General features: G+C 42.3%; 1 protein-coding gene across 5 annotated transcripts in view; it reads right to left on the minus strand.

The window, feature by feature from the left end:
* Nucleotides 1-1,551: 1,551 nt before the first annotated feature.
* HSD17B2 (hydroxysteroid 17-beta dehydrogenase 2) overlaps nt 1,552-24,251 on the minus strand; it is a 29,800-nt gene continuing 7,100 nt past the window's right edge. The window contains exons 1-9 of one of the 5 annotated variants that reach the window (XM_033517271.1): nt 18,422-24,116; nt 14,385-15,918; nt 13,507-13,697; nt 13,306-13,413; nt 12,327-12,479; nt 7,275-7,487; nt 6,792-6,977; nt 4,120-4,257; nt 1,552-2,688 (exon numbers count right to left, since the gene is read on the minus strand). In XM_033517271.1, coding sequence (XP_033373162.1) covers nt 2,330-2,688; nt 4,120-4,257; nt 6,792-6,977; nt 7,275-7,487; nt 12,327-12,408 — 978 coding nt within the window. In that variant the 5' untranslated portion in view covers nt 12,409-12,479; nt 13,306-13,413; nt 13,507-13,697; nt 14,385-15,918; nt 18,422-24,116 and the 3' untranslated portion in view covers nt 1,552-2,329. The other 4 variants (XM_015639840.3, XM_015639842.3, XM_033517272.1 and 1 more) reach the window with 4 other exon arrangements.

Raw genomic sequence — 24,251 nt, forward strand, 5'->3', positions numbered from 1 at the left:
GAGCAGAAATTTCCTGGGAAATAAAAGTTTAAAAAAATAAAAAGAAGTCAAAACTTTCAAGTTAATGCCTAATTTAATATGTCTGCAATGTGCAAGATAATATTCCTATTAGGAAAGTCAAGGGGAGAAAAAAAATTACATCTTATAACCACAGCCAAATAACAAAGCAACAATTAAAGATTGTTATGGAGATTGCTAGGCAAAGCTGCTGACTGACTGCTAAGACAAATTTCATTGCACGGTGTGCCTAAGGGCAAAATTCCAGCCTACAGAATTTACACCCAAATTGGGTGTGAAGGGAAAAACAGCCACCTCCATCCAGGATGGGATGGAGATAGGCTCCCTGGAGGCAGCCAAAACTCACACCCAGCTCACCCCCAGCTCCACACTCACCTTTCCTTCCAGCTCACAAGCTGCCTTTGAGCCAGCTGGGGTCACATCCTGCCCAGCACAGGACAGCAACAGCCATTTGTCCTTCTGTCCTGGAAAAGATCCCCAGCCCCTTCCCCTCAGTGCTCTCCTGCTGTGGGAACAAGGGAGGGGATGGAGCACTGATCCCCAAAAACCACAAAGGGTGAGATGAGACAAAGAGTCACAACCTTCTGGTTACTAAATATTATATTTTTTTATTACACATTTTTGCTGACACATAAAAAAAAATAGGGAAATAGATAAAGGAAGAAATTGGGAGAGAGAGAGAGAGTGTCTCAGATTTCCTGAGTTCAAAACATCAAGCACACCTCCTCCAAGGAAAGCAAAAGTCTGCAACCAGGGCACAGATACAAACCCAGAGGTGATAAACCTCTAGCAAAAGCAGCTATTTGTGACAAAGTGTGCAGGACAGGAGGGATCCCCCACTGGAGCACAGATTCAAACAGTGGCCCGAGCCCCCTGAGCATCCTCTGTGCATTTACAGGAGTCTCACACTGATGTAACAGACACAGGACAGCGATGGAACAAACACCATAGTTGCAAATTAAATAGTGATTTTGTCCAGTTGGGTGCAAGAGTACATCACATGAGTAGGATTATGATAAAAGGTTAGAGGTTGCTCAGAAAGGAAAGGAAAAAGTGTCTACTTTAAAGCTCAGAATGGAATCACTTTTAGTTTTTCATCACTGGAAAAGAAATGCATCTTATCAAAGACAGGACACATGGCCAAACCATGGGAATTGCAGGGATGAGGGTTTCTTTCCAAAATATCACAGCCTTTCAAAGCCCAAGGATGTGAAAGAGAATGCAAAAAGGGAATAAGGTAGGAAAGATAGAGGTGAGTTGCCCAAACACTTGCCACTGGCGAGGGGTTTATGGTAAGGGGCACCAGGGAGGGCACCTGGTGCTCCTGGAATGAAACTGGGGAAGGGGAGCAATCTCAATCTATCAAAAGCTGGGCACTGGACTCCAGCAAAGCCAGATGAAGATTGACTGATCTTAGACAAGTGAGCATAATCTCCCCCCAAAGCAGAGGGAGACACAAGAAGGTATCAGGAGAAGTGGGAAAAAACATGAATTCTTTGTAAACCCAGACTTGAATAAGAAATTGTACAAAAAGAAGTGACATCAGAGTTTACTAACAATTAGATAAACACAAGAATATACAGGCAATGCACAGAATGACTCAGACAGACCAAATTAGCAGCTGATACACCCACTAGGACTATTTTTATTACTGTAGGAAGGAAATTATTCCCTCTTCATAAAGATCTTGATCTGTTTGCATTCATTTCCCCCCTCCCCCACCCCAAATAATTTCTGTTGCTTATTCTAGCAAAGAGAATAAATTACAAACTTTAAAACACTACATTACAAAACTTAGGGGGAAAGGACAATCATTTCTCTGGTTCAACAGCAACAGAATGAAAACACCAGACCCAAATATATTAGGCTGAAGCTGTAGAGAAAAAGACTTGCATTACACAGTTCTAAGTCTCTTCAACAATAGGAATATATTTAACTTCTTACAAGATTTAAGGTTGGTGGCTCTCTAGGGGTTTTTGTTTTGCTTTAACAAAACATGTTCTGCATCTCTGTGTTGGAGATGCCATTAGAAGCAGACAGGAACTATATAATTTCATGAGGTACCTTACACAGAAAGCAGGACACAAAGACAACAGGAAAACACTGAAATTCCTCAAAAAATGCCCCATCTTGGAATAGCCTTCTGTTTATGTTTATCCACTGCTTTTTCCACAAACATTATCCTCAACACAAAGATTTCCCTCTTTGCAGGGCAGTGTCAATGCAACTTAACAAAGCACATTAAGTAGCAGTGTCCATACAGAGCTCTTCCCAGCTACATCATCCAGGGAGATAAACACCAGTGGACACCTCAGAGGTTCTTGCCTTCATCTCCTGATGCTCTCAGCTCCCGTGGAACAGAGCCAGCACTCAGCATCCTGCTGATGAAGAAGTCATAGAACCAGAGGGGGAAGCAGCAGAAGATGCAGAGGGGGATATAAGCCCCCTTGCCAGGGGTGTAAAGGCCCTGGGGTCTCCTGGCCAGCAGGGCCTGCAGGACAGCGCCCAGCACGGGGGACAGGTCGGGGGCACAGTGGGAAGGCAGGTGGAGGAGGTAATTCCTCAGCCCCAGGAGATACTCCTCTCCATAGGCCTGCCTGGTGTCTGCAGGGAGGTTCTCCATCAGCTCCTTCTCTTGTTTATCCCACTGCTCAGCCGTGCCTTCGATACCTGCAGCAGCAACATCACAGGGTTTAGGCTGGGTTTTAAAAAAATTAATCTGTAATTAATAGTCAGAGTTGACCTAAACTGGGTCAGTGAGGAACAAACACCACAGCTGGTCAGCAGCCAGTGCTTTTCTCTGGAAGAGGAGGAAAAGCACGAGTACTTTGTGCTACACAAAAAGCACAAAGTTCATGCCCCATTTGGCTCCCTGCTCTACCTAAAAATGCTCTCTCACAGCCAAATCAGCATTTTTTCTTTCCCCCTGCCATTTCTTTCTGCCCCCTTTCCACTTTGCCATTCTGTCCTGACTCATTTTGTGGATGTTTCCAATCGGTATTTATTATAAACAAGTGAGGACAGACAAACTAAGATGATTCACTTGGGATGGCCAAGTGCTAAGCTGCCCTTTCACAAGAGACATTAGTATTTCAATAACTGGTTTCCTGAAGGATTAGCTTTCTATTAGGACAGATTTAGAACTGTAATTTAATCTATTTGCCCACCCCATCTGCATAATGTAGGAATGAAAGTATAGGCTTCTCCAATGGAATTATTGCCTAACTACCAAAAATTAAGCATTGCAAATAAAGAAAAATCTTTAAATAAATATTTAAATCTCAAATCCCAGGACTCAATTTTACCCACAAACCTGAAAACAGCTAAGCAGGGCCCTGAAGGTGAAGCCTCAGGCAGGTTCCACTGACCACACAAAGCTGTCAGAGCCCAGAGCCTCACAGGGCCCCTTCCCAGGAGGGGAAACATTCAGAAAAGTAGCATTTTATGAAAAAGACCAATTTGATTTACATTGACATAAAAAAATGCTCTGGACAGGCATGGGGTGCAGTGATGGCATGTCCATCAGGAGATGAGTCTGGAACCTGGACAGGCCCAGCAAAAAGTGCTCAGTTGAAGAAGGAGGAGAATTTGGAACAGAAAGCAGCAGGAGCACGTGGGGAAGGAGTGGAGAGGAGAGGTCAGAGGATATTGACAGCAAGCAAGCAGGATGACAGGTATTGCTGCAGATACTGCCATGCCAGACAGAGCAGCTCAATAAGGAGAGCTCTGATACTGAGGAAGGGAGGAGTGATGGGGCACCTGAAGCTCCCAGGCAGGACAAGTGAGCCATAACACTCAAACTGGCCACACAGTGCTGCTCCCTTGCCAGCTCCAACAAAGCTGGAGCAAAGAGAAGGCACCAACTGCCTGAATGCTGCCCTGTCCCAAAGCAGAGACAGCTCTGCCCAGGAGAGAAGAGGCAGGCAGTGTGCAGAGCTGGAGAGAACATCTCTCACAAAAAACACTGAGCATCATTTCCATAACCCACAAAAAGAATGGGGAAAAAAGTCCAGCCCCTGAGAGTCACTCAGGGCTCTGTTTGAGGCTGCTGAACTACAGGGAAAGAGGCAGAAAGAACAACCCAAAATGTCAAACACCAACCTGTTCTGAAGCCTGATGGATGAATTGCCGTGACTTTAATGCCCCATTTGGAAAGCTCTTGCCTCATTACTCCAGAAAACATGGACAGAGCTGCTTTGGATGCCCCGTATGCAGCATACCTCGGTAGTGGAATGCCTCCTGCAGGAGCAATAGAAACCTGATAAACCTCAGCAGTGGCTCTTCCCAGCCTTTATTTTCATGAGATTATAGCACAACCAAAATTATGCCTTTCTCACTGAGGTTAAAGACAAGTCAGTGAGGGAATCATTTCTTGCTAGAGGTTAAAAAAGAGTGAAAGTTGTAAATTAGCAGTTGCCTACAGCAGTTACACTCAGTAACACCTGGAAAGAGACCTTGTAGGGCAGAAAAAATAAACTGGACTGCATTTAAGGGTAAAAACTGTTGAAAGTTATGACTGTTGATTTGAGAAACACAGAATGTTTTAGTTCATATAAACAGTGAAGCAATAGTTTTATACTACAGTTCTTGTCACTGTAACACAAATTTCAAGCCCCTACAATAAACCACAGTTAAAACAGGGAAAGTAATCTCAATTCTAGCTTTATAAAGTCAACTTTCTTTCCTGTTCTTTCCAGAAAGGCCAAAGAAAATAATGTAAGAGTGGGGAAAACCTCTGGGGACAAACCAAAGCTGGAATCACACTCCATGAGTGACTGGACTCCCTGACACCCAGCATAGAAACAGACCCCCTGCCTACAGTTATATCCCATCTTTTTCAACCCCAGAAACATTTGTTCAGATGGGAAAGCTAAGAGAGCACCCAGTACATTTACAAAAACAAAGTTTCTTCCAGAAAACATTATCTTCCAAATGCACAGATTTCCTCTGTCCCCAAAACGGGCAGATTTTCATTTCTTCAGCTCTAGAAAAATACAAACATGCTTAGATTTGAGCATCTTCTTGAGCCCTCCCACTTCCCCTACAAGGTTGGTGTTATCACCACCAGGTTTAAGATCATCACAGCCACCACAGGCTGTGCTGGGAGCAGGGAACACAATGGACAATCCTTTCCTTGAGCACATCCCTCCTCCTCCTCCTGCCTGCATGGGCAGTTGGCACATCCTGCCTCTCTTTCACATGCTACACACTCATCTCCTTGTGCTTGAGTATTTCAAAGGAAAATAGCTCAGATACAGGGGGATTTTCAAGTAAGTCACTGGTGCTATTGGGTATTGTACTGGGGTGACCAAGGTATGACAGGAGCTGTTTACACAGAGCCATTCCCTTGAAGAAGTCAGGCCAATTATATGTTAATTATTCTTCTGTATGCATCTGAATAAGCTGGATTGGTTTGAGCCAATTGAATCAAATACTTCTCCCTCTGAGGTCAGGCTAACCTGAGCCCAGTTAAATGAGCCCTACACAGACAGGAATAGATTCAGCACAATGAGACCTCACTGACTTCTCTGCTAATGTTTTACCAAAGGACCCCCAGACCCTGCGTTAAGAGAAAACTCTTCACCCAAACCAGCCCGTGTGCAACAACATCTCTGCAGGCAGCTAGAATTTAAACATCAGCTCCTGTAAGGGCAAACTACTCAGCACAGGGATAAATGCATCTATCCCTTCAAGGCAGTTCAGGGATTCTCACCAGGAATTAAGACATCTGCCCCAAAACACCCACAGTGAGAGCTTCACTTGGGTGCACAGAAACAGGGATCTGGCCTCAGAGCAGCAGCAGAAAAGTTCTTCTGACAATTCAGTCCCAATTTCTCAGAGTGCAGCAATAAACCATGAACACAGACATGCAAATACAGGGCACATCTGGGATTATAAAGAGAAAACAGTGCCAGAGCTGCAACCACATCCTCAGCATAAGGGGAACACTGGGAAACACCTTCACAAGTCACCCCAGCAATGCAGCAGGATTGGGGGGGACTCCAGCTGTGCAGAAGGGCACAGAAAAATGTGGGGAGCACATGACCTAGTAAATCCCTAAGAGATCTTACTCCAAAATACTTTCCAGCAGCATGACCTCCTGCTTCTAGCAGTTCTCATTTTCAAAGGAGCATTCTTGCCCCTCAGCTGTTGGCTACCAGATACTGCATTACTGAATTACATTAATTCCTACATCTTAGCATCTCAGCTGTCCTCCTAGAATAAAAGGTCATGTAATAAAGACATGCATATATATGTATATTAAGCAAAATTCATGGGGAAAGAAATGGAAAGCATATGTTAATTTTTAAAAAGGTTTTGGATTTTTTTTTTTCACGGAAAAATACCACTTTGCTAATAAGTTAGGCCTAAATTTTTCTAAGACACCCAAAATATTTTTAAAGAAATATAGACACACAGCTCCCAAGTTATCAGCAGATATTACAAACTGAGGTGGTCACAGACTTCTGCCTGAACATGTTACAGAAATACCTGTGATGTACCACCCATATTTATGGAAGCTCACAAAGTTATCACTCATGGTATCTAGAACACAAGGTCTGAATTTCACTGGGTTTTTTGTCACAGCATATTTTTAGCCACATTAAACTCTTCTATAAAGGCTGTTTCCTGGGAGTAGTGTCCCAAACTAAAGAAAAACCTGGATTTATTACCTTAAAATTTATTCCCTGGGTGTATTGACAACCCAGACAAACCAACACTTTCCTTGGCATTTGCTCCAGGACTTTACTTGGTGCTTTAGCTCAGCTCACCTGCCATGCTGGACATGTTCACCAGCCTCCCCCGCGATTTCCGGAGCAACGGCAAGAAGGTCTTGGACACCTCCACAGCCCCAAAGAAATTCACCTCCATGCAGTGCCTGTAGGTGCTCATGGGGAGCAGCTCCCCATCAGCAGGGAAGCCCAGGATTCCTGCGTTGTTCACAACACCCCAGAGTCCTGGCAAGAGGAGAAAGCATAAGGCTGCGACACACCAGTGAAACAACTCCATAAGGATTGCACCAGTGAGACCAAAAGAGATGATCTGCATCTGTACATGCACATTCCCCACTCCTTGACCAGTCACTACCATCTTCACATATCCCAGAAAACAGAAGTCATTTAAGGAAATACCATGACTCCCCAAGACTTTACCCCAGAAATGACCTACACACCTAAGCCAGCGGTGGAGAGATGTACCTGCTAACCTGCTACATCAAGACTTCCACTGCAAAGGGGGGAAGAAAAAAGCTGTACCTGCATTTTGCACCTTCTCTGAGACTCTCAGATAGGCCTCCTTGACCTGAGTGGTGTTGGTGATATCCAGCTGCAGGACAGAGAGTCTCTGGGAACAGGAGCGCCGCAGCTCCTCCGCCCCAGGGCCGTCCTTGTTCAGAACCCCAGCAAACACAACAAAACCCAAGCTGTCCAGGTATTTAGCCAGTGCATGTCCAATCCCAGTGTCACTTCCTGAAAGCATCAAAAAAACAAGGAAAGCAGGTCTGTCCTACACCACCATTAAAAAAAATATTAAATAAATACACACATTGGAAAGCCATGGGAATCTAAACAAAAATATGATGACAAAGTCCCTGAAATACATATGTCAGTAGAAAGAAAGGTTCAGATCTGAAGTTTGAGGAGCTGGACCTTTAAATGCTCCTCAAAGACAGGCTGTGCTCTGAGAGAGCTGGTGGAATCAGCTCACCCTCTGCCACTGACAGATGCTCTGACTTTGCACATAGAGAAGAAATAAAGCCCTACTTTGGTTTTATACAAATATTCAGACTGAAACCTGATAACAAATGTATCTAAGAAAAAAAACCAAAACACACTAATGTTTTACTTTGAAACAGCCAATAGACAAAGCAATTATAGGGCTTTCAAATTCAAATTGTTGGATTCTATTCCTTCATTCTAAGAAGTAGCATTATTTCATTCACACATCTACCACACAGATCCCTCAGATAAGCACTTATTATTACAGACTGTAACCAAGCCAAAACAAAGCAACTGTTGCCCTACCTGCAAAGCATCCCAATGCTTTCAGAACCTAAGAAAGTTTCCAAATTACTTTTTTGTGCTAAGTCAGCTATTGAATTCATGCAAATTTGCATCAGAATTTCTCTTATCCTCTCTATCCTCTTCCAAACTTATCCCCAAACTTTGCCTATATAAAGCACTGATCTAGCAGCTGCAGGAAGCACTATTAGAGCAAACAAAATGAAGGATATTTAACAAATAATTTGATTCACGAGTCTCTCCCTGTGACAGAGTATTTTTGCTGCTGCTACAGAATAAAAGACAGAATGGTTTGGGTTGGAAAGGACCTGGAAGATCATCCCATTCCAACCCCCTGCCATGGGCAGGGAAACCTTCCTCTGTCCCAGGTGGCTCCAAGCCCCATCCATGCTGGCTTTGGACACTTCCAGGGATCCAGGGGCAGACACAGCTGCTCTGGGCACCCTGTGCCAGGGCCTCCCCATCCTCACAGGGAAAAATTTCTTCCTAATATCTGATCCAAACCTGCTGTCTTTTAGTTTGAAGCCATTCCCCCTTGTCCTGTCACTTCATGCCCTTGTCAAAAGTCCTTCTCCAGCTCTCTTGGAGCCTCTTCAGGCACTGGAAGGGACTCTAAGGTCTCCCCAGAGTCATCCCTGCTCTCTACATCTGTATTCACAGGAGAGGTGTTCCAAGTCCTCTGATCATTTTTGTAGCCTTCTCTAGACTCACTTCAGCAGGTCCATGTCAGAAACCCCCCTCCCCTGCTGCCCACAGTTTTGGAAGGAGACCAGGACACAGTTGGATGTCTGGGCTGCCAGCACACGGTGCTGGGTCACATTCAGCTTCTCATCAGCCAACACCCCCAAGCATCATAAGTCAACTTGAATTGTTCTTTAAATTCTGGTTTCCATTCTTCCCATCTACAGTGAAACTTACTCCATAAGGAAAGAAACTCATCAGCCATGTCCCCACCAAGCCCCCAGTGAAGTGACACAGGTAGTGACAGGGAAGGAGTTTATAGGACCTGTGCTTCAGGAGCTTTACAGAGGACAAGGTTAGGAGGAAAATTAGGAATTTAATACATTAATACAGGTTTTAGTAAAGCATCAACCTGTTCCACAATACTGCACCACATCCTCCACTACAGCAGAGAAAGCTTCTGGATGCTGCTCTGCCCTGGAATCCAGGATCTCCTGCAATAACAATTTACTACATCAATGTTCAGTTTCAAACTCTGGCTCTGGAAATCTGAATGTGAGGCAAAGGACTGGAACTCCTGCCAGATATTCTACTATTTTCTTGTTTGTGGAAGAGCTGCAATATCCCCTTACTTAACCCTACTATAAACTTCTGAGCATTAGTCTGTGATTTTGGCACACCAAGAAAGATATCAGAACTATTCACTGGTCTGCTCCTACATTCAAAATATGTAGTCAATAGAATTTGACTGCCAAAAGGACTCATCATAGTCATGTTAAATACTCTTTTCTGGAATCTCTCTTTTAACTGCGGCTTTAGTCTTGAAAGGTGAAAAATATTAATTCCAGGTAGCTTGAAAAACACACATACTAAATGTCTGGAACAATCAGTGCATCTTGAAAAAGTAGAAAATAATTACTTATGCTCTATTTAATTCCTAAGAAGAAAAAAATCATCTTTTTAGCATTTTTGAAGTCTGCAATTTGCTGAAGATACACCAGAGCACTATGAATATCTCATTAAGCTTCTCCAGTCCTGACCTGTCAGAATAAACCTGCATTCTTTGAATTCCCTAAAGAGACATGAAGAAGCCTGTAAATACCCCAGACACAACAGATTTCTAAGTTTGGGGGTGGAGTGACTTTCCTTCTTTTTCTTTTAGTGAAAAAGATCAAATCTTTCAGATCTTTTAGATTTTTCAAAATTTTTAGATCAAATCTTTCCTCTTTCATGATTCCCAGCAAGTACACAGCCACAGCTACATATTACCTAAGTTTTACGATGCAGCTTTAACTTGAAAATGGGCAGAATACAACACAACTTGAATTTGGGATGGGCATAGCAATTCCAAGAAAGCAATAAAAGTTGTTTTTATCGTTGCCTGATGCTGGGTTTGTCCCTGTATTTTTTTATTCCAAAACAAGTATGATTTGAGTTTCAGACCTGTTATTGAAGTCCAGAGAAGCTTTACTCTTCCAACTCTTAGAATTCAAAGAGTCTCAACAGGGGAAAAAAAACCCAACAGATACTTCCCTCCCAATCACACTCTTTCTTCTTTGCCAAAAATAATTTGTGGGTTATGAGAAGACTTATTTTACGGAAAGCAGCCACTTTTGGCTGTGACTGACCCATTACTGAGAATTTACAATTAACTCATGCTGAACATGCACCAAATCACTCCCCCAAGAATGGAAAGACCAAATTAACTGGAAAAATTCATCCCACTGCACACAGACTAACCAGGGACAGAATTTTACAACTCCTGTCTCTTCAGATCTTGGTAGCAATTTAATTTTTAGGGAAGGTGACTATTGCATTTACCACTAAAGTGTTTGCATGCCAGGAGCTCCTGTTTAAGGATATTGGAACTCTTGCTCCCAGCAGGAGGATCCAGAGCAGAGTTTCAGCAATGCCTTTGACCCCGCTCACATGCCCACAGTTATCCTTACTGAGTTATACCAAACATTCCTAACTCCCTTACATTGTTCTAATTCAGACTCCAGAGCAGATAAGCTCCCAGAGAGTACTTTTTCCTGAAGATCTGCAGTCTTAAAAATAGCAAGGAGATGCCCAAGTGCAAGCACATCCCCAGAGTCTGCAGGGGTGGAAAGGATTGCTCCCTATTCCCAGTACAAATATCCATCTTCATCTGACACAATTGCAGGGAGAAAAACAGCTGGCAGACAAACTGCAAGGGGAGAACTTGCTGCTCATCTGGTCCTCTCTCAACTTTTATACTTAATCCCTGTATTAAAGCTTGCTAGGCAAATCTAAATTATTTCCAGGTGTCCCTATAAAACAAAATGAAATTCTGCTAGAAATTGCTATATAAACCAAAGCAACTTAATTCAGCATTCCAGAGGGGAAAAACCACAGATAATAAAACAAAACCCAGCAAATTAAGAATGCAAGAAGCAGTAGGCAAGCACTCCAGTTTAAAGGTTTGATTAACACAAATAAGTAATACCTAAATAAACAACACCTAAAGTTTTAGAGAAAGCAAGAAAAAAGCCGTAAAACTACAAAAATGCCATCCCTGCAAAATAGAAGTGGGTTTTGAGTAGATCAGAGTGGTAATAGAGACTGAATTAATTAGCTCTGAACTTTCCCTGCTAGTGAAGGGAATTACTCCCTCCTAAATGATTTCTCAGAGGGTTTCAAAGAGATGGCACCAAACATCATGTGCATGATAGACACAGCGTGCACTATGTACACACACCCCCAAAAGACAACCGTACATCCATAACCAGCGCAATTATATCAGGTAAACAAAAGTAATGTATGAATGTAGTGTTCTAAGGGCTCCTGGGAATTACTGTTTCTCCTAAAAAAAAAAAATCAGACCATCATAAGTATTCTTATGCTTCTTGCACCAGTTAATTTCGCAAGTATGTCTAAAAAGCTACTTGTAAAGATTAAATGAGACACTAAAAAATAATAGCATCTATTAGGATGCTTTTCTACTTAATTTCAGAGCACTTATTTACCTGGAAAAAACCATCTCTGCCGAGGCAAATAAAACAAGCAGAAAAAGAAAGGATAAAAGGAACTCTCAAAAGCATGCACTAACCCGAGGACAAGAAGTTTTCCAGCCCACTTGTGAGAAAAAGCAGGCTTTGTTCGCTCCTGTGCCCCGGCAGCACAGCTTACCTGTGATGAGCACGGCTCTGTCCGCCACGGGCAGCAGGTCGCTGTCCCCCGGGCACACGGAGCGGGCGAGGCACACGGCCACCAGCACCCCCAGCAGCCCCCCGGCAGCCCCCAGCGGGGCCACACACAGCAGGGCGGCCAGCAGGCTCCAGAGCAGCACCTTCGCCTTGCCCAGAGGGCTCCTGTGGGCCCTGCGGAGCACGGTGACCCCGAGGAGCGCGGTGACACCAGCGCAGAGCCACCCAAGGGCGCTGCTGGCCGCAGCATCCATCGGCAGCGGGGAGCAGCCGGCACTCGCACCCCAGCGCCGGCCGGGTGAGAGCAGGTATTGCTAAATGCAGTGTGTGTTATATAGGAGCAGGGGGTGGGGCAGAGGAAGGGGACTCTGTTTAAAGGTTTGACATAATCTCACTTACCCTTGGCATCAGCAAGGAGCAGGAGTCTTCCTTTGCTTACCTTTCATTCCTTCTGCCTGACAGCTCCACCTTCTGAACAATGTGCTGGCTGGATAATGATTGACAGCGCTGGGAATGGACATGATGTAGCAAGCGCTGGCTCCAGGAAAAGATTAACTGCTATATTCTTTTTATGTCTTTAAAGTACACTTTCCTAGACAGTGAGAAAAGGAGCAGTTTCCTTTATGAGAAATAGTTGGGCTTTCCTGCTTAAAAAACTTAGGGTGTAACTTCAATGGAACTGGTTTTTGATGGGCAGTGACAAAAAAATGAGTCAGGCCAGGGTTATTTAATCTCTGGAACACAAACTATCTTGGGCTTTATCACATGTGGATAACCCTCCTCTTTCAACAAAAAGCCCCAAATTACCTTCTCTGCTTTAATGTCCACCTTTGCCTATTTGCCTACTCCACATTCAGCAAATACCTGCAGCAAATTGACATTCAGAGGGTGCTGGGAGGCTGGGAAGAGGTGATTGCTGCTTTGCCATGAGGGGCACACAAGATCAAGCCTTCAGCTAACCTCCAGTGATGACATTCACCTTGGTTTTGACAGGAATCACTGCCTTGAGAGCCACAGCAAGTTGTGTAGGGGGAAAAAATTATCCAATATATTAAAGAGATTTAATACCCACTGTGTTTTTCTGAAAGTTATTTAAACAATAAAAGAAAGTTAAAAGCCAGCCAGCCAAAGGGACTGAGATACAAATGAGCCATGCATATTTAACCCAGTTTAAAAATCCCTAGTGACTGATTTGAGAACAAGCCTACATTGCCACAGAGCAGGCTAACATGCGGTAGCTGGTTTTCCAAGGCAACACGGTGCTGATCTATCTGATTTCAGACGTGAAAAATTGAAGCATGTGGTGTAAACCTGACATGAAACAGAGCACATTCCCATTCCATTATGCCTTTGGGGTTTTAAGAGATTACAAATCTGTTGAATATACACTTTACCAGCCAGTGAAAATGTTTACATACCTCTGTAGGTAGTTTACATCAGAGATGAAGTGACTTTCTTAAAGGAACATCACCCTCAAGGTCCGCTCATCATTCATTACTCTTGTGAACAGTCATTCACCCATCCTCCTACCAGAGCACCAAAGGAAAAACATTTTCACTTCTCTTTGACATTTGCTGCTTCTGCTTTTATTAGCATGCTGCTCTTGAGGTCAGCTATACCTTGCTGTCCATTAAGGTGTCTTTTAAATATTTTCCTGGGGAATTCTGCTCTCTCCATCACTGGTCTTTGGCACACGAGTTAGATGATCACAAATGTGCTGGCATTTAGAGCATGAGCTCTCACACTTGAGGGTACAGTGAGATGGAGCTTTTCCATAGTGGGATGAGGGGCAGAAGTGGTCACCTCCATCCTGTGGGAATGAGGCAGAGGTGGGCAAGGGGCCACGCTGGGGTGGCCACCATGCCTGCTGCAATGCCATGCCTGCAGAGCAAGCTCCATGAGTCCCCCTCTGCTCCAGTCTCCCCTACCACGTCCCCCACAGAAATGTGTTTTTTCCCTCCCTCGGACACAGCTGGCAGGGTGGGGATGTTTGGAAAGCTGGGGTGCCACACACCTTCCTCATACACCCACCCACTGTGGTGCACAGACACACCACCTGTCTGCACCACACCCAGCAGAACAGCTGAGGGGACTGCCTGTCTGAATCAATGCTCAGTTTATCATTTTAATAGAAAATACAACCACTGAAGGCTTCTTTTAGTGAGAAGTTGACCATGTGTTCACCTGCTGGGTGAATAAAATTCCATGGTAATGTGTAGATGATACACGTCAGAAAGGTTATGATCTAAAACTGGCTGAAAAATGCTAGTGTGGAGTACTCACTTCACAAAGGCACTGCACTTCCTCTGACACCAGCAATGACAGATTGCTGCTTGAGGATTTTTCAGCATAATTTTGCCACAAGATAAGTTTTATCATCCCGTGCCAACTTCTCCTCTCAAAAAAACTCCTACTTTTCTCTTTACCCCTTTGAGATGTCTCCAGCTCTAAAAGCTGTATATTAACCCAGGATTGCAATTGAGTTTGCATTCCTCACCTTCTTCTTATAGTTTCCTGGAAAAAGGAAGGCTCCTCCAAATTGTCAGGAATTTGCATCACCAAGACATCTGTGTTGCAAGAATGGATTTTAGTTAATTGATAAGCTTGCCAGGACAGTTCTTTCTTCCATGAGAAGAGGATGGCTTTGCAAAGCCATCACACAATAATTGTCCCTTGATACCATGGCAAACTGCAGAGCCTGTACTAAAGTCTGGACCCTGATTCCAGAGTCAGTCCATGCCAGTGGCAAACAGCAGCAGAGAAATGATCCTGAGCATCCTCCTGGCAGCTGTGCCATTGCTCACCCTCACTGAGCACTCTGATCTCTGTGCCTGTTCCTGATGTTTCTCCTGGGGACTTTGCAGATCTCACATGTGCCCTACCATTTAAATCTCTTCATGATATGTGGTGACTCTGGAAAGTCAATTCCTCAATGGCAAAAGAAGATGGCTTTCCTGGAGAACAATCACTCCATGGTAATCAGCAACATGAACAGCCAGTCTCTAAAAATTCAGCTTGCCTTCCTTCAAATCCTCCAGTCACAGCACCTTTCACCTGCTGTAGTATCCCTGAAGAACACTGTCCCCAGGACAAAGCAAGAACACCCCTCCAGTGTGCAGGACCTTTATCATAGACCTCAAATTGTTGCCTCCACACTCCCATTCTGGAGGTTAAATCACTTATTGAAAGACATTCACTTAGTTCCTCCCCATTTCTTGAAGCTCTTGTCCTGTCATACTGTGCTGGCTCTGTGTTTTTCAGCATGATGGATGCAGCCTGTGCTTTTGGTTGCTGTTCTTAACACAAAAAAAAAAAAAGAGCAGAGGAAAGGTTCAGGTTCCCCAGTTCCTTTGAAATGTGGTGAAGCTGAGCGTGGTCACAACTTCTTTGAAATACACCACCAAGCTCTTCCTTGGTTCTGCCTTGGTGATGAGCTCTCTTCTGTCTTTGCTTTTCATGGCTCCCTTTTGAGTTCAGAGATTTTCCTGATGTATTTAATTTTTTTAAGCCTCTGTGACTTTCCAGCATAGTAAAAACTTCCCGTTCAACCATGAGGTTTTCAGGCATGTCTCTGTTACCTCATCCTGCATTGATTTTCAATTCTTTGGCCACTTTTCCCATGAGCTTTCTTTGCTCATTATTTCCAACAATTTACTAGTCAGTATTTTTTCCTTTCAGCATTTTCCCTTCAGCCAGAAGAACCACGTGTCGTATCCAACAGCTGCTGTCCCCACTGGATACCACTGATAATCTGTCCCAAGTGGAACATCAATTACACTGTCTAGAAGCATGAAGCTCTTTTCCTACACATCCAATCTCTGTTTCAGCTTTCTCTGCTAGTCACAGATTTGTTTTTCATTTTGGGTTATAATTTCCCACAGAACATGTCAATTTACTATTTTATCTGTTTTGTCTGCTGATTCAGGCTTTTTTCAGCTGTGGCTCCTGAGAGCTCCTGCTGTTGGTGCTTCCTGTTCTTTTGTGCCTTGGGTCAGGGCTCTGCATTTTCAGGTTCTGTAGGGAGGTTTTTCCTGGAAAATAATTTCAGCACAAAACAAGTTGGAATCTGTTTCAACAAATGAGTCATTAAGCAGGACAGAAACATTACTCTACTGGGTAAGTACATATAGGAGCAGGCAAAAAACCCAAAAAAAAAACTTTTCTTGCTGCATCTTCTGAGAGAACATAAACATCTGGATTTTGGAGGACTTAATGACTACATGAACATTTGTCAGGCTGTCAGTCCTGGATGCAGAAATTGTTGAACTTCCATAAACAAAATTCTGCAGAGCTCCTGTACAAAGGTTGAGACAACCCCTGTTTTCTCTTCATGCCCTCAGCTTGGAGCATGTGAATTGTCCCAGTAAAGACAACAAAACCATTACCCTGCCTAAAGCTAGAAATGCAGCCAAGTACCTTTGTGAATTCAGATATCTGAGCTCACAGGCATAAATTGAATTAAAGCAAAAAAGGATCATGCACAAGTGAAAAGAAAGCTGTGCAACCTCTCCTTTGTCGTCAAACTGTTTATTTAATAGACCCTTAGGGAAAATAATTCCTGTCAAATAAAGTGTATATCTATTAAAGAAAAGTAAGAAATATCTTTTACCTCTAAGCTGCTGGAGATTTTGTTTTTAGAAATATAATAATGGTAAATATAAATTCAGAGATAGATCCTGAAGATCATCCCTTGGCAGTGAACAAAACCTGTAGCCCATCATTTCTAAAATTCAATAGTAACCACAATAATACTAATACTAATAATAATAATATTATAACAACAACAACAACAATTTCCTCAGTTAAATCTCCTGTTATTTTTCTCAAATGTAAGGAAGAGCCTCAGAGTGAAGAATGTCTGTACTAATGGCAAATTTGGACCTGTAAATGAAGCCAAGGGCTATAATTTCTGCCTCAGTTTTTACAAGAACTCTAATCACCCTTTGTAAATTTTCTGCAATAGACAAAACATCAGAGAAATCATTAAAATCATGAGCACTCCTTTGTATTTGCAAGGGAGGTTTTCTCCCTGAACTCTCCACACATCCATGTATCTCTGGGCTTTCAGGAAGAGCTAAAGGGGGATTGCACTCTTTCCAAAATAAGTAATTTTTATCAACCCAATTGTGATTATTTTTCCAGAAGAGGATAGAATCAGAAATACTAAAGGCAATTAGGCACTCTTTAGGAAGTTAGCCAAGAATCATCTCCAGGTTATCCTCATGAGAAATTACTCTTGCTTGCCTTTTTTTCTGTCATCCAGTAACATGAAACAGTTTTCAGAGAACCATCAGTGTGAGAGAAGAAAAGATACCACTTTATCTTAGTGCACTTCTCTGACAGCACAGACTGTTCCCTGAAATTTCCTCTGGTATATTCAGAGTATCATCCCAGCCCTGCCTAGGACAGAGCACAGCATAGTGCTGCCTCAATAAATGAGAATTAAAGATATAAGTTGTACTCTCAATGGGAAGTTTAGTTTGTTTTTCCAACAAGATTTTTATTATATCTCCCTATTCCCTTCCCTTCTCTGCAGCTTTGCCTCTCTGAAGTTGATGGCAGCATCTCTGTGCTTAGAACACAAAGGACTGACACATTTTCATAGCCCACAGCCCGATCGTTTCTTTGCAGGTGCTTCCTGAAAAGCAAATGCAGCTTTGCCTGCCTTACTTCTGATGCTCTGCCCTAACCACAAGTCATACCAACCACATCTACATCAGATAAAAACCACACTTTACATCATCTCTCTGTAACTGTTCCTCCTGCACGTCTTCAAACATTGGCAGGTTGGAGACACATCTGGTTTACATCCAGCCTTTTCCATTACATCTTAATATTAGACCACAAAATGCTTTCAAACATTTAGGTATTATCTCTGCAAAAGTCACATAATTCTGGTGCAGTTGAATTCATAAACAGCAATGTTAATATAGAGGTAAACCCAGAAAATTAGGAAAGCATGGTAATCAAAAGTCTGATTAAAGAATGTGTGGACAAACAGAAACTGACTCGAAGAGTCCCTTTGAAGTGGGGGGATTTACAACATCACCAACAACACTTGCCATTCACTGCAGAGAGTGACAAGATTAAAAATGAATCACACACAGCTTAGAGCCCCAGAACATGTCTGAGCTTTGAGAACGGTCTCTGCAAAGGGGATGAAAGAAAATGGGTGGTAGCATCTCCCTGTTGTGATTTAGGTTATTAACTACGCACATCTGCCACGTGCCTTCCCTCCACCTGCAAACTCTCAGAAACATCTCCGCCTCTCATCAGTGGAATTTGCTTATTTTTAGATTTTCCTCGGAGTTACATCAGCCAGCCTTTGAAATGGAAGCCAAAGCAAAATGAGATGAAAAACGAGCCATGATTCAAAAAGCATTAAGCAATCAGCCATGACAAAGTGACACCTGCCCTCAGCGCACTCTGTTTGCTGTCACTTGAAGGACAAGCCCCTCGTTTCCAAAGGCTGAAGCCGTGTATATTTCCTGTTGAGGAATTGTGACCTCACTCTGTGTGTAATCAACAACTTACATTATGGTTGTGATTGAATGCTATGTCCCGGATGTCCCCGATTTCCCCTTCGGTGCTGAGATCTGAAGGACGTTCCCATTCCTGGCGTTTTTCAGCCACTTTTGAGCTGCTTGTAAATGGTTACAATTGTCAGGAATGCCTTGGTGACAGATGATCCTGCCATGGAGCAGGGGGGACAAATGACATCTCAAGGTCCCTTTCAGGAACTGGTGGGCCTTTGATGGTTCTGTGGCAGGCAGCATTTTAGTTAAATGGTGTTTTTTCTCTGGGCAATCCACTGGCTGTGGAAAATCTTTGTATTCGAGGTAATTTTTTGTTGGTTTGCTTCCCTTTATTATATTGTCCATCTTAAATATTTTTTATCATGCAGTAACCTTTACCCTGACTCAAAAACTGCTTGGATGTAAGCAAATTTAATCCCATTAAAATCACCATGACTATCCAATCATAAAACTATACAGACGATTTAATAGGTTGCTGAATGACAGTCCTGAGACCCATTAGGCCAAAACATTCCCCAAGAGCCCAAACTCACAGACACTTATGCACATTGCTAAAAATAAACACAGATATTCACATGAAAGTAAAGAAAGAAATACTCACAACCATGTTTTTAAACATGCACACCTGCAGAATTAGAGCCTGCCTTAAAGGCTTTTCCCACCTGGATTTGAGATATGATAATCGATTCATGCAAATGAACCTACATCATAAAACCATTTATTTCTACTTTGCAGGTGACACAACTAGCAAGTGCAACTTTAAATGAACTTCTCCAAGTTTTAAAGTCAGTATTAAAATATTGTCAGGCTCCAGCTGGAGGTCATTCCCAAAGAGGTACAAATTCGATGGGGATAAGTCTGCAGAGGGACTTCAAAATAACCACCCCTGGTAAGGGATCCCTTCCTGAGCTGTGCAGAGCTCGTAACTTGTTATTAATACTGTAAATTATCGCTTCACTTTTATTTTTTAATTTCAAAACTGTTTTTAACAATATATACGACAGCCTCAGGGCAAACGTCTCTCTTGGAGGCACGCAAACTTTGCTGGAATCGCTAAGGGGTAGGCAGGCGTAGCTTCAAAGGCAGATTTGGGACCTATAACATTAATTCATCCACCAAATGGAGCTCCAAAATCCATTAAGGAAAAATAACCAGTAACCATCTGTCTTTATTCATCAGGCTGAAAGCAGTTAATCAAACCTAGTGGACATTTTTACTTTCTTCTTTCTCTCTCAACAGCTTTGAACACAGATGCAGCCTTTCCATAATTAAGCTGAGCATTGTAGATCCTAGACAGATTAATTCTGGAGAGCTTGTCAAAAATGTCAGATGGCAGACAGGTTCTGTGTCTTGTCCCTGGGATTTCTGGGATTTTTATATTTATATCTACATATATGGGCAGATTCAAACGCAGTTATTAAAATTAATAACCATTTATAATTCTTAACCCATTCTCTACAATGTGGTAGAGTTTTCCTCTATGTGTTAGGGATGGAATCCAGGACAGGACCTCAGCAGTGAACAAAAGTCTCCAGGAACTGAGCTGAAATATGGGCTGCAAAGGGAGCTGATTTTGCTCACCACTGAACCACACTGAGGGGCAAAAAAATTCTGTAAACATATTGACAGTGTTCTGAAACAGCATAAAGGTGTTCCAGGTTACAGGAGTTCTATTCTAATGGGCTGGAATGTCATTAAATAGCTCATGCCTAAGAGCTATTCCAGGCACATGCTTTCAGGAAAGTTCTCAGACAGTTTCTATCAACTTTAAAAGGATACACACAAGTATCCAAGGAGGCTTTTAGTTCTCAGTTACTTTTAACGATGAGCTCATATGTGGGTTTGATTCCCTTTTTCTGAGTTCTAACATTTTAAAGCAGAGAGCACATCCAATTCTTAAGGATTTTATGTTACCTGTTAAATATTACGTTTTTTCAATTTAAGCCTACAGTCAAATTTATGGACTGAAGCTAGGATTTAAAAGACCCTAGGAGTAATTTTTGCTTCCTTCAAACTGGGTTTTTATTTTTAAAGTAAGTAAAAGATCACATCAAACACATCTTCATGCTGGTAAAATAAGAATTTCAATGTCATTTAAAAGTTCAAAGTTTAAAAGTTCTCACCATTATAAACAGTTACAAAGAAGAGTCACTTACCATTACATTTGATAAAATAATGCAACTCGAAAATGAGAGATGGTTCCAGAGAAAGTCACTCAGTGACTGTAGCAGAGAGACAGGTGGGGGGTTTTCCAAGCAGCCATTAAAACTGGACCACAGGAAGTACTGAGGCAAATCAGTAGATACTAATCAAACTTAACTAGTAAAATTCAAACAAAATAAAAAAATCTATGTGGAATATGTTTGTATCCTTAGGAGTACAATTTTCCCTTCATATGTTTAACTGCTGGTAACTGATTCATCCTTAGTCTTCTGTCCACACAGTTACATTGGAAATGGCAAATGAGGCACCCAACTACATTTGGAAAAGTGGGAAAGAATGAAGTATCTCTAGATACCAGACTCTACAGCAGAAAATAGAGAAGAAAGGTATTTTGAAGAAAAACTCTGCTGGCACAATCTCTCTTTCAATGGCACTTCTTTCCACCAGAATATTTATCTGTCATAAATGCTCCAAGATGTAAATACCATTCCCACAGAACACATCAGTGAACTGAAGCAGAGATCATCCTCTGTGTAGTGAAAAATCCCAGCTGAGAACTCCTGGATGGTGGCTCTCAGTCCTGTGCTCAAATACACAGGGATCAATCACCCTGATGGGAAGTGCTCTTGGAGCACACGTAGGCTACACCCCATCAAATACCACTTTACAGGCACCACAACAAAGGACAGCTGACAACTGTGTTGTAGAGGCTGATACAGGATTCCTCTGGAGAATGACAAAAAGGTTTTCTCCCCAAAGATGCCCAGCTGAGAAAATCCAAAGTGGGCAGTGGAGACTGGAAGGGCTCATCAGAAAGGTGTCAGCATTCCTCTGAATCAGAAAGGAGTGTAAGAAATGTTTACATATGTACATATGTCAATGGGCAGATACAGGTAGGGGGAAAAACTGCTTTCACACAGAAAGACAAGGAAAGAAGATATTACTAATCCATGGGAATCATGCCAAAAGCATGAATAAAAATGTTATTATATGAAGATTTTGCCCATGGCCAATTGTAACTGTGACACACCTGGCCTCAGTGTTGTGATTCACAAAGTGTTTCCTACACACAAGAGAATCCTCTTCTACCTACTTTATCTGATGTTATCATCCTCACTTGGTTCATGTCTGTTATCAGAAACAAAATATCAGCATTGATAAATCCAAGCACAATTACTGAAGATAAATAAACTAAATCTTAAAAATGACAAGAGTTTTAAAATTCTGAAGGCGAGGCTCTTACTCTTTTGTGGAAGGCACAGGTTGTTCAAACTTGAACCAACTTGCCATCAAAACAAGTCTCAAATCCAAGATCTTCAGTGAGGCACGAACTGTACCTGCATTGCAGCAGAGGCACATTGAGCTAGAATTTATGGACAAAGCAGCAGTGAGATGCTAATCCAGGTGAGGTTCCTCCAGAGTGCTGTTTTGCAGAATTGCTACAGGTTCAGTCCTGAGCACTGCCTCAGTTTCACAATTGTGGGAGGATTCTTTGCACCCCACTCTTACCTCTCCTATCACCTGTCACACATTTTCCTTGAATTCAACTCCAGCTGGAAGGAGCTGAGGGAGACTCTGCCACCCATTGTGTCCTTTCTGAGAACAGAAGTTCCATGAAAAGCTCTGGATTTAACCAATGGAGGTCAGAGAGAAGATACCTCACAGATGGAAAAGTACAAACCTGAGTCTCAGATGAGTATTTTTAAAGGCTAAGAATCATGGAATCACTTAGGTTGGAAAAGACCCCCTAGGATCATCGGATTCATGACAGGAATTGGTAGCACTGGAGACTTTAAAACTGGAACTTTATACTATGAAATTTTGTGAGAGTGTTAAACAGCTACTGCAACCTCATGAGGGTAAAGCACAATCCAGCTTTGTGCACACCTGCACAAACAGGAAAGCATTCTACAAATTAGCCATGAATGAAGAAGTTTACAACAATGCAAGACAAAAAATAAAGTCAGAAATACAAAGACTTCTAATGAAAAGGGAAGAAGTGGAAACAATTATTTTCATCTATTCCTCTGAATGCTGTCACATACTTGGGTTTGTGCTGCTATAAATATGTCCTTTTGTAATCTCTAAAATCTCTAAAATTCCAGAGAACACAGTAAGCTTTTATAAAATCAGTATTTACAGTAAAGGATCTTGAAGACTTAGATGAATGGTGTTAAGGGCTTACATTTGGCACCTCACCTGCAAGAGAACAGTTCAACTACTAAAAGAGTCAAAATTGGACAGCTCCATCGCCCAGAGAGTTCAGAGAGTGCAGCTGAAATACAACAGTCATAACTCAAAGGCTGCAGATGCAGCCACAGAACATGGGTACCAGAGGGGAAAAAATGACTCTCACAACCTTTGTTAGAGTGCTGTTGTGAAGCCTTCAGCATGAGGCACAAAACAAGCTCCAGCTACTACATGTGAACAGTGCTCTGTAGTTGTCACATACATATGCTTAATTTAGCTTTAGTTTATACACTAAATATTTCTCCATAAATTCCATAAAGGAAGAAAGTAAATTAATAGTTTGTAATATATAACACCTTCACCCCAAAATATCAGTGATGATAATCACTTCAACTATTATGGCTGGAAGCACCAAGCAGTCAACTTGTTCAAGAAATTCAGTAACCCAAATAATAACAAATAATTCTAATTTGAAGAAGTTTGACTTATGGAACTCATGAATGATGCAATATTGCACTGAGACTATCTAGGAAATCTGGATTTGGTGGCAGCAGAGGGTAACTGATACCCCTTATTAAAGTGTAATCTAGAGGAGATGGAGCCCTGCCTCCTTATTCAGCCCTGCTTGGACTGCTTCTTTTTATACCAGAGATAAGGAGGGAGTTTCCAACCAAAATGGGAGGAATGACTGTAGCCTGTTCTCACAAAGGACATCCCAACTCTGCAATTCTCTTCAAGTTAATAAACTTCAGGACACCAGGGGAAGCCCATCATGAACAAAACCCTCCAAGGGTTTTGCCTCTAAGGCAAAAGCAGAGTGATCCATTTGCACATGAGACATGGGGGAGTTTGGCTGCATAATATGTTCTTATTGACACCTCCAAACTCTGAGTCATTTTGGCTTCTCAATCACAATTATGAAAGGCATTTTCTTCATAAGCAGATAAAGCATGATGGGAGGTGGGATGGTTCTGCCTGATAAGTGAGCATGCTGATGCTGTTGAAGTGTGATTAGCTGCCTGCTTGAGATGATGCCTGTTCCTAGCACAGATCACCTTTATTTATGGCACAAGGGAAAGGAGCCAGGACCAAAACCACATGAGAAACAAAAATGGTGAAATCTTCTGGCTTTGCCATTTAACAATATGGCACTGAATATCTCACTGACCACACAAACTGCTTTCACAGGCTTTCCCAGAGCAATTTTTATAAGGGGAAAGGAGCTCAGGCAATGTAAAGTCAAAGACTTGGAGAAAGAACTGCACCAGATAATGTTTTCTCTTGGAAAGTGTTAAAACAACAACTGCTAAACCAGGCCTTCTTTGGCAGAATTTTTTTTCTTTTTTTTTTTTTTTTCCTTTTTGTAACTTGAAGATTATGCAGACTTGAGAAACCTTCATTATACAAGAAAGCCAATTACTAGAACATGTTGTTCCTCTAAGTCATCTAGAAGAACATTTCAGCTTATGCAGTTT

The sequence above is a fragment of the Parus major genome, chromosome 11, assembly GCF_001522545.3.
Source record: "Parus major isolate Abel chromosome 11, Parus_major1.1, whole genome shotgun sequence".
In the NCBI taxonomy this organism is placed as follows: domain Eukaryota; kingdom Metazoa; phylum Chordata; class Aves; order Passeriformes; family Paridae; genus Parus; species Parus major.